This window comes from Belonocnema kinseyi, chromosome 9 (genome assembly GCF_010883055.1).
Source record: "Belonocnema kinseyi isolate 2016_QV_RU_SX_M_011 chromosome 9, B_treatae_v1, whole genome shotgun sequence".
Classification (NCBI taxonomy): domain Eukaryota; kingdom Metazoa; phylum Arthropoda; class Insecta; order Hymenoptera; family Cynipidae; genus Belonocnema; species Belonocnema kinseyi.
The window spans coordinates 121528686-121539925 of NC_046665.1; the positions used below are offsets into that span (position 1 = coordinate 121528686).

Consider the following 11240-nt stretch of genomic DNA (forward strand, 5'->3'; position numbering starts at 1 on the left):
CGCTGTATTAAGCGAGTTCCAATTTAATTTATTCAAAAAGTACCTTGCACTATATCATTCTTGAATAACGACAAGGTTACAAATTCTAAACAGCACAGAACCCACACAAAAAATCTTCAGGTTTTTCAAAATTTGGTTATTAAAATCTCTGCACCTTCATCTCCAGATATCCACCTAAGTCTAAAAGTATCCTGATTTAGTTGGTTAGCGATGAATTTTGTAGGTTTGACCTTCAACTAGCTTTGATACTGACCTGCTGGTGTAAAACAGACACCGGATTTGAATTCAGCGACCACTTGTACCCACAGGTACTCTGATCTAGTTAGTGAGCGATAAATTTTGTAGGTTTGACCTTCAACTAGCTTTGATAATGACCTGCTGGTGTAAAACAGACACCGGATTTGAATTCAGCGACCACTTGTACCCACAGGTACTCTGATCTGGTTAGTGAGCGATGAATTTTGTAGGTTTGACCTTAAACTGACCTTGATACTGACCTGATGGCATTAAACGGACACGGGATTCGAATTCAGCGACCACTTAAACCTGCAGGTACCCTAATTTGGTCGTTAGCGATGAATCTTGTAGGTTTGACCCTGAATTTACCTTGATACTAACCTGATGGCTTTAAATGGATACCGGATCCGAATTCAGCGACCCGAAAAACATTGGGTACACCTAGTCCCTCTTATGTTGCAGGCTTAAGCGGTTTTTGGTTCTGTGTAATTATCACAATGACAAAATTTTTATCCCACAAACTACTATCCAATAGCGCAAAAATTTGCCTAAGTTTAACTAAGATCGGAAAACTTTGACTTTTTGAGTGGGTACTCTTGAGAAATAACAACCAACAAGGGCAACATGATTTAAGTACAGCCAAACCTCGTTTATTGCAAGACTCGTTTATTTCAAGACTCGTTTATTGCAAACCTCGTTTATTGCAATGCAAGATACTCGTCTATCGCAACTTCCCCGACCCCCACCACTGACGGTCACATGTTTCGTATAGCCAATGGTAGCACGGAAGCGGGAATGTATTGTAAGACCACCTTCCGGATGTGGGGAAAACATTTAATTACAAAACTAATTGAAAAGTTTGTAAAAACCGTTGTTATAACCAATTCTTGTGCAAAATATTAAAATTTAAGATTTTTCCACATTAAAATTTCCTTCAATCTTCGTACGTTACTTAGTTTAGGAGATGACACCTCACTACACTTTTGTTATTATTTGACGTCTTGTAATTTTTATAAGTAACGTAATTATTATTAGTATTTTTTCACTTTTTTATTGTTCAAATGAAAGTTACGTTAACTATTGCTAAATAAATTACCCACTGTATTTTTTTTAAATAATCATTTTCAAATATTCCTAATAGAAAAAGTTTCTAAAGCTTCAGTGATAGGAACTAAAAATACCAGTGTTCTTTTTTTCTAATACTTTTCTTTAAAAAATGTATTAACTTGTAAAAATTCTTTAATTTTAGTTTCAGCAATCCTGTGCCGAAAATTGCATGGCATGGAATACGATCTGCAAATAAAGAAGCCAACATGTGTCCCCAACTATCACTGACTGGCAATATTATTGGGGATGAGGACTGTCTGTACCTGAATGTCTATTCGCCAGTATTAAATTTTTCTTCATCCATGGTGAGAAATGACATCGAATGTGTTTTTCAGGGAGTTGTCGAGGTCAATTTCAAATTATTTTTCTTGATTTTTTATAGATTAACAAATATGGGGAAAAAAGCATTTTTACGGTTTAGTAGCCTCGGGCAAATAGAACGGAGAAGTATGAGAAACTGGGAGGAGGTCTAACAAAAGTATAAAAAACAAGCGAAAATGAACATATTAGAACAAATACAGCACGATATGAGAAAAATTAAAAAAAAATTTTTTTGAATGCCCTTTCAAGAATATCATAACTACCTTTTGATTTTTCTTGAAACAGCCGAAATTCAAATTTTGACAGCATTAAAAATAATAAAAAATTCAACATTCCATTTTGCGTTCAAACTATGCAAAATATGGCAAATAATGATTGGACAAAACAACATTAAAAATGCAAAATTAAATTTTTTGAGAAACGACGCAGGTTTTGAACAGAAATTAATAAACGAAAGTGGCTGTTGCGAAAAAGGGCTGTAAATTTGTCACTAATAATTTTTTGATAGGACGCGTAGTTTTTAATTTAATCGTTAAAAATTACATTAAAAATTAAAAAATTACATTTTTGGAAAAACGGCGCGAAGCTCGAAGAAAAATTTATTCACAAAAGTTGTTTGCCCAAAAAGGATATAAAAATCCTGTATTTATGATTTTTAGAGAGAAAGTGCAAACTTTTTTTTTAATCGTAACAAAAAGATTCAAAATAAAGCAATTAGATTTTAGGGAAAACGACACAAGAGACGCCAAAAAATGGAAAGACAAAAGTTATTCAACCAATAAAGATCTGCAAATTTGTTGAGAACTATAGTAACAAAAATATATTGAAAATAAAATAAAAATAACTCTTTGGAAAAAATATACAAGTTACAATAACATTTTATTTAACCAAACTTTTGGCCAAAATTATTTCTACAAATTTGCTAAGAGTCAAATTACGCTAGGAAGCGTTGTTCTATCATATTAATTTAATAAAACTTATATAATTTATCCAGGCTGAAAAAATATATACAGTGTTAAAAAATTATTTAAAAGTTTCATGCATATAATATGAATATTGTATAAAGCATATGAAAATTAAACATAATTATATTTATCATTTATGAACTATATATAATTTGTCCGCCTGATATGCATTTATTAATAACTTAGTTTTAAATTATTATACAATTTATTAACTAAATATTAATATCAATTCAATTATTATAGGGTGCTTAATTACAAAACATTATTATAGCAATAAGAATTTCTAAAAAATAGCATGCAATTAGATTTAGTACATAGTATAATATTTATTTAAAAAGGAAATCAATGAAAGGAAAAATGTTTATTTATGTGATAAATAACCTAAGAAAACCTTGTCAAGTCGAATTATGCTGGCATATTTTGTTTGTCTGGCTAATGGATGTGTACAATATTCAATTTTAAAGTTAATTATTACAATAAATATCAATTCGGCATATGCAAATACGACTAAAAATGAAATGGTAAAAATCTGTTTTAACTATTGTAAAATTAAAAAAAAATGTTGTCCCATAACATTAGTATGCTATCAAGGGTACCAGCAAAAGATCATATCGATACGGTCCTGTAACTTGACGCCGATTGGCTTAGGGGACCACGTGAGCTTACAGTGTCCGATACGTCCGATCCCGATAGGTCACAGTGTCCCAGGTTCGACTGTATTTTGTTGGAAATTGGTCTTTTTGGTTAAAAATTAATTTTTTTTAAATGAAATCGCAACTAATATATTTTTGGTCTCAAATTAATATTGTCAATAAAAAATTTATCCTGTTGGTTAAAAATGCAATCGTTGATCGAAAATTAACCTGTTTTAGTAGAAAATTCATTATTTTGGTTGATGATTCAACTATGTTCTTTAAAATTCTTATTTTTGGTTGAAAATACATGTAATTTGTATAAAATTATTATTTTTTGTATAAAATTATCTGCTTCTTTAAAAGTACACTTTTTGGATTAAAAATTTATCTCATTGTGTTTCATTTGTGTTGAAACCTTCTCCTTTTTTTGTTCAAACTTCTTTCTTAAATGAAAATGTAACTATCCCATTTTTGTTAAAACGTATAATTTTTAATGGAATATTGATCTTTTTGGTTGATAATTCAAATATTTATTTCAAAATTTATGCATTTTGTTAAACATTATTCTTATTTGGTAGGGAATGAATTCTTTTTGTTAAAAATTCATCTTTTTGGTTCAAAATGCAACTTTTTGCTAGAAAATTAATCAGCTTTGATAAAATAATATAATTATAATATTAATAAATATAATAATTAATTATGAATAAAAAAGTAAACTTCCTTGGTTCAAATTCAAATTTCATATTAAAAATACAACCGGCTAACTGGCTTCAACAAAATAAAAACTCATTATTGTACAAATTCAAAGGTTTTGTTGAAATTTCCACTATTTCGATGGAATCTCGACCCTTTTGCCTGAAAGTTACACTATTGCTTTTAATATAATATTTTGGTTAAAAATTGAGTGGTTTTTTGTTAAAAACTTGTTTTGTTTATGACGGGCGTTGAATATAACATGAAAATGGGCACGCATTTTATGAAATTTTTACTCATATTTGTCAACTCCTTGTCAAAATTTAAATTTATTTTTAACTTTTCACATATCAAACAATGCAAGTAGTGGAGCAACTGGACAGTTACTTTACTTACCAACAGATGGCGCCTCAGAATATTACACCATCTGTCGATAAAACAGAGAGGATAGTAATTTTAAGGTTATTTTCTGTTCTAAGTCGGCATGGCAGTAAGGTTAGTGATGGAGACTCCTGCTAAGGAAGCATTATATGGTTTTGTTCTATAGTAAGTTACCATTCATCGGTAAAAAAGTTTATTAGCATTGGTCAGTAAAATAGGTAAGTCAGTTTATTTTTATATTATCATTTTGCTAAAGGTCGATAAAACAGACTCAACAATTTATATCTGGGTGAAATTACGTAAATGAAAAAAACAACTTAGAAAATATCATAAACTAATTAACAAATATAAAAAATGGTGTTTAAATATGTTTAATTTGATTTATTTTATAATTTTCATACTTTCTTTAACATTTTTAAATTACATGCGAGTTGAATTTCACACGCTTAGACTTTATAGCTATTGTGAAGAAATTAATTAATAAAAACAATAAATTTAAAAAGTGAGCTTTAGTTCATGTCTGCCATCTTGAATGAAACTAAGAAAAAAATAATTTAATTAGGTTGAAACTGATCAAAACAGGTGAAATTAGGTAAAATTATACAAATCAAGGTGAAAATAATGAGTTATCAAATAAATAATCGGTATAGGGAATTAGGAAAATATACACATAGTTTTATTCTTTTAAGGCCTTGTGATGAGTGGGTCACGTGATCTAATTACTACCTTTTAATAATTATGAAAAAAGCACCAAAAAAAATTATTTGTAAAAAATTTTTTTTATCATTATTAAACTTTAGGGCCGGGCCTACCTTCTTTAGTTCTTCTTATTTATTATCACAAATGTTCAACTCGATCTGGCGCTTCTTGTAAAAATAAGTTACAAAAAAGTGTTGGTAAGGTAGGAATTTCGTCACGTGACCCACTCGACACATGACCGTAATATAAATTTTTCTTCAACAAAAAAATTAAAATTTGATGCCTTTTGTTGATAATTATTTAATACTTAGGGCATTGCTTATCTTTCTTATCCATATTTACTTAATTTTAACAAAATATAAATTTATTCGTCATTTATCAAGTCAAAACGCGGGAAATTTAAATTGATGAAGAAACAGCAGCGGGAGCACAGGGTTCAATGAGGTGACACGCAGTGTGTCTGATGCTAGCATTGTATTATACCTCACCGATGTGTAGTAAAATCATGGTATACAAATTTACCGGCTTACCTGTTTTACCACCTGATGAAATAGAACCTTATTATGCTAATTTAGCAGGAGTCGCCATTCCTGACCTCACTGTTTCACCGACTCAGCACAGAAAAAAAAACTTAAAAATTATCAATCTTTGTTTCATCTATTGATGATTCAATGCTATCTCTGCATTAATCTAAATTACTGTAGTTACTGTTTTGTCAACTGTCGGTAGCCTAGCACGAATCAGAAACTTTCCTTTGTCAGTGACGCCATGTATTGGTCTGGTAGCCTCATAATGGTAGCGCCATCTTTCGGCAAATGAAGCAGAAGGCCTGTTGCTCTACCACTAAAGTATTTGCTTATTCTACATGTATTTATATTATTTTTAATTATATTTTTATTCAATTAAACATCTCTAGGTTAGCAATACCTTCAAAGGTGATTTATTACCAGTAATGGTGTGGATCCACGGAGGATCTTTTCGTGGAGGAAGTGCTGGACCGAGTCAATTTGGTCCTCAGTATCTTCTAGACAAGGATATTATCCTTGTCTCAATGAACTACCGTTTGGACATTCTGGGATTTATCTCTACGGGAGATTCTGTTGCCCCAGGAAACTTTGGATTAAAGGATCAAGCACGTGCATTCAAATGGATTCAACAAAATATCCACATTTTTGGTGGAGACAAAAATCGAGTCACTATATTTGGTGAAAGTGCTGGGGCAGTTTGCGTTAATTTTCATGCCATCTCAGACGCATCTAATGGTAATGTAACTAATTTAAGGATTCTTACACAAAAATTAAAAAAAAAACGAGTTAGTAATAAGAGTATGGCTTCCGAGTTCTCTCATGAAATTGCCTCCCATATTTGAGGTTGGTTTATTGACTAAAGCACTGCGCAGAACAGTGCGCGTACGTCAAAGTAATCAAAGCGCATGCGCTGGCAGTTCCCGCGGACTGTTAAGTGCACTTTACCAGCCTAGGCCAGTCAAGTACCCCACCACCAACAATGGCCTACTTTGCTGCTCCAAACCACGCCCATAAATCGCTAAAAACATACTTGCGAATTTATTTGAATTTATTTGATAGCTGTGAAATAAATTTACTAAATATGACTCTTATATTTGTTTAGGATTGTTTCAACAATATATAATTCAAAGTGGCAGTGTCTTAGCACCTTGGGCTTATCGAAAGAGAAGTCAGTTTAAACCTTACGTAAATCAAGTTGCGGGAAAAGTTGGCTGTTCCAAAAACAATTCCGCTGATGTTATCAAGTGCCTTAGAGAAACAAGTGTTCATAAATTACTGACTAGTTTGACTTTAGAAACGTTTGGTTATCCTGGATTACCTTGGCTTCCGACAGATGAGCCAGAGTCAAAAGAAGCATTTTTAACTGATAGTCCTGAAAACCTAATGAAACAAAACAAAATAAAAAATTATTTTGTCATGAGTGGTAACGTTGCTGACGAAGGAATCACGATTACACTACGTTAGTTTTCCTGTTGTATTATATACCCCAAATCAAACAAATTTACCTCTTTTTTTGAAATACACCCTTTAAAATTTAATTTAGAAAGTTTTTTGCATCTTAAGGTAATGCAAAATGATTTTCAACTAACAGTAAAAATAGTTTAAATAAGGGGTTGCTACAGTTCAAGGAATTCCAAATCAGAGAAAGTCAGCGGTTGTCAGGAAAAACATGACCAGACTCAGGAAATTGGCGATAAAATGAAGTTTAAGTTAATTATATTATTTTATTGAAAATCTGTATTTTTTAGTTGAATTTAACTGTTATCAGTTTTATTGACAATTAATTTTTTACTTTTAAATCTAACTTCCGTATTTAGTTAAAAGTTTACCATCTTCAGTTGAAAAATAACTTGTTATGTTAAAAATTCCTTTAAAATTTAATATACGTGAATGAAAAGTATTTATTGAGTCAAAAATTAATCTTCTTGGTTTTCACGTAAACATATAGTTATATAAGAAATTATGAGGCTTTTTCAATAAAAAAAATATAAGAAGATTAGTTTATTGTATAATATAAGACAATAAATTTTTTTAGAAAGGTTGCCTATTCACAAATAAATTTTCAGCATAATAATCATGTTTTTTTTTAAATTTAGGCATTCTTGAACAAAATCGCAGGTGCTTTTCTTCATTTAGGCCACCATAATATTCAATTCAAGTCATTTGTATATACTCCTAAGAAAATTATAAAATAATTCATATATATCTGAAAACGATTTTTCTATTTAACACAGCATTTTATATAAACACGGCCACGGAACCAATTAATATCATTATTGAAAAAAGCGTTAATACGACGGCTAATTTTTACGTACCACCTGAAGACGTACCTAAGTTCCGAGAAATAGTGAAAGATTATTATTTCAATGAAAACATTATTTCTCGTCATCCGGATAAGGTAACTACATTTTTGAAACAATTTTTTAATTGAAAACTTCCCATTCAAATTATATTCTATTAAAATTTTTTAAAGTGATAAAATAATCAAAGAATCTAAATTAAGTTTGGTTTCTGACTCAATTTTCTAATTATCAACACAGGCGCTGGCACATCTTTCCAAATTTATAAGTGATAGTGGATTTTTATATCCGCAGATTGCGGTGGTCGATAAATTAGCCAAAATTTCAAAAAATCCTGTATTTTATTATATGTTTAATTATCGTGGTAGCGCGAATTATATTACATTAGAAACAAAAGTCAAGAGAAATATTGGTGTTGTTCACGGCGATGAACTTTTATATTTATTCCCTATTCTACCCTCAAGTGACTTAACTGAAGATGACAAGTTTGTCATTGATATAATGGTAGATCTTTGGACATCTTTTGCAACAAATGGGTAATATGCCCATTTTTTTAAATATTAGAATACTTATAACAAGTTTCCCTATGTCAATATTTACATTTTCATCACAAAAGGCTTCCTAACTGTGTATATATTTTTTCAGAAAACCAACTTCTGATCTGTTCGCTGATCCTAATATGTGGAAGCCTTTTTCAAAAAATGAATGTGTTCTTACGATTGAAAATACTTTTAACAACATTAATCGATCTGATACTCTTCAGCAATATAACTTCACTGACCGAATGGACTTTTGGAGAAAACATTTTCCTATTTTAAAAAATATCTTTTAGGTCTCTACTTGAAAAATTGTAAATTTATTCCTGAATAAAACTACAGAACATCTGTAAATTTGTGTTTTTATAAGAAAGAAAAATATTTCAATTTTGGAGGAAAAAAGCAGGAAGTAGTCTGCGAAGTTTTTCAAGTTTTCAAAATCCTAGCAATGATTACAGGTAACCATTAAGGCTGCTGGGAAATCTTTTGAAAAATCCAGAGATAGACTTTAGGTGAGAGCACGTCGTATTTTATCCCTAACCTCAAAAGTTGGTAATTTTTTTACATTTATTCCAATTTTTACTGGACTCGCCGCCCTTGGAGCACTTGCTGGTGACATTGCGTGTTCAGGAAAAAACTGAAATTTATTCAAGTGCAGCTAAAAAGCAACTTAGAGATACTAGACGTCATAATGAGTGATTGAGGAAATCGTTTTTGCAAAGGACTACACTTGAAACGCTATTGAAAGGGACTAGATCTTAATATCAAACCCGTACCTCATGGCCTAATTCTTAAACCTAATAAACATATATCTAGAAAATGTAGTTATTTAAAAAAACTTTCAGTTAAACTATCATACGGTGAACTAACCGATTTTGATCTGCTCAATGATACTAAGTCTTTCACAAGATTCGTAATGTTCTTGGGGTCTGCAATTATGAACATTGATAAGAAAAACGACCCTGATACACATCAAGTCACATTCAAGAAAAAGGATAAATAAATATTGTACTTTGGCAGTTTTGGGTAACCTCCAAAAATCCTCCTAACTTGTCAAGCACCTGGGTGATGCTGTTAGCCTCATAAAAGATAGTCATGCTAGATATAAAGACTATGATAAATTGAAGTGTGACCATTCATGCCTTAAATTTCTATGTGAATAGCTTAAGATAAAGAGAGAATCTACTTTGTATGAGAGCAAGTTACTACTTAGAAGAAATCAGAATACAAAAAGACATCATCATGGATAAATCTTTCAGTTTGACTTTTTTTAGCAACTCATCTGTCTAATTGACCTTGTTGTACGAGAAAGACTAACAGAGTTAAACAAAGATAGCAGAATCATAAGAGATTCTGTATACAATACTGATCATTGTCTTCTAGTCTTTAAAATGAACATAGGTCAAGGATGGAGAAGAAACAGAGACAAGAAACTAAACAAACGCGAATCAGTATTGAGAATTTCGGCAAGCCAGAAGTACAAATAGATTTTTAGAATAAAATAAACGAACGCATAAATAGGGCAACTTGGAAGGCGCTTATAAGCAACAAAGAAATAGAGGGCACTTTGGATAGATACGCAATGTCCCGAGATGTCGTTGTTAGAAGTGGGATAGAAGTGTGTGGTACTGCGGTTATAGGAAGAATGTCTGGTGATGCACGGTTGTAGGAAGAAATCCGCACATCTGTTTATGAAAAGAAATAAGATTATATAAGAAATTAGAGAATCAGATGTATATTTTTGTAGATTAGTGGTCCGAAATTGGTTTATTGTATCATTCTGAGAGATCCTTAAGAATAAAGTATGATGTTTCGACAAGACGTATGTTAGCCTTATCAAATATACAAAAATAGGCATTTCTCAGGCTGAGAGAGATTATGTGTGTCCTACGAGCAATGAAAATAATATATACTGTTTTCCGACTTTTTTGGAGCAAATCTAGAAATAAAATCAAAAGAAAAAACTTGTTTCCAGGCTGCTATGAGGCTTTCAAGGAATTCAATTTTGCGACAGGTGTTCAAACACACCGTCTTAATATTATAAATCTTACACATGCAATTTAGAAGGGATTTTTGCCACTTAAAACGACGTAAATAATTTCGATTAAACTACATTAAGACAAATGTACCAGCGATAGGTACTAAATTCGTAAGGTTCTTTTTGGACAATCAAATATTGTATTAAACACTTAATAACAAAAAAAGTAACGGTGATGTAATACGATAATTTTTCAATAACGGTAGAGGTAACGCGTTACTTTTTTTAAATTAATGGTAACGGTAAAATGTTGCAACTTTTAGACAGTAATGGTAACGTTAATGTGTTCCAGGTTCGATAAACTAGCCTTTTAATTTGACAGATGGATAGTTTTCTGGTTTAGTGTTTATTTTTATTGAAGGTCAATCTTCTCGTTAGTTTATGTAGTTTATTTGAGCAATTAAACAAACAATTTTATCAAACATCAGCCGTCGAACTCTCATATCTGAGGCTACCAAGGGGGAAAAAATTTGGCGACGTCCTTGCGACATCGTTATGACACCTTTACGACAACTTTACGATATCCTATGTCCATGTCGTTAAGTCGTCTTTACGATATCATAAATATGTCGTATGATCTCACGATGTCTTTACGATATCATAAAGACACTGTAACGACATGGACATAGGATGTCGTAAAGTTGTCGTAAGGATGTCGTAACGATGTCGTGAAGGCGTCGCCGAATTTGGTGCCCACTGGGTAATATTTCTTCAGGGTCATTCTGGACAATTTGTTACTCCAACCTCCTCTTCCAAGTGAAGTGACAGTTAACATAATATAATTTCAATTTTTTGTACCAG

General features: G+C 31.4%; 2 protein-coding genes across 4 annotated transcripts in view; one reads left to right on the forward strand and one right to left on the reverse strand.

Annotated features, from left to right (window-relative positions):
• Positions 1 to 8755, forward strand: part of LOC117179830 (pyrethroid hydrolase Ces2a-like) — a 17190-nt gene extending 8435 nt beyond the window's left edge. The window contains exons 2-7 of one of the 3 annotated variants that reach the window (XM_033371967.1): positions 1487 to 1649; positions 5955 to 6300; positions 6668 to 7024; positions 7800 to 7963; positions 8106 to 8401; positions 8511 to 8755. In XM_033371967.1, coding sequence (XP_033227858.1) covers positions 1487 to 1649; positions 5955 to 6300; positions 6668 to 7024; positions 7800 to 7963; positions 8106 to 8401; positions 8511 to 8697 — 1513 coding nt within the window. In that variant the 3' untranslated portion in view covers positions 8698 to 8755. The remainder of the gene's footprint in view (positions 1 to 1486; positions 1650 to 5954; positions 6301 to 6667; positions 7025 to 7799; positions 7964 to 8105; positions 8402 to 8510) is intronic. The other 2 variants (XM_033371968.1, XM_033371969.1) reach the window with 2 other exon arrangements.
• A 154-nt stretch (positions 8756 to 8909) lies between these two features.
• Positions 8910 to 11240, reverse strand: part of LOC117180725 (esterase FE4-like) — a 38263-nt gene continuing 35932 nt past the window's right edge. Inside the window, exon 5 of the mRNA XM_033373212.1 lies at positions 8910 to 9038. Within this exon, the coding sequence (XP_033229103.1) occupies positions 8910 to 9038 (129 nt within the window). The remainder of the gene's footprint in view (positions 9039 to 11240) is intronic.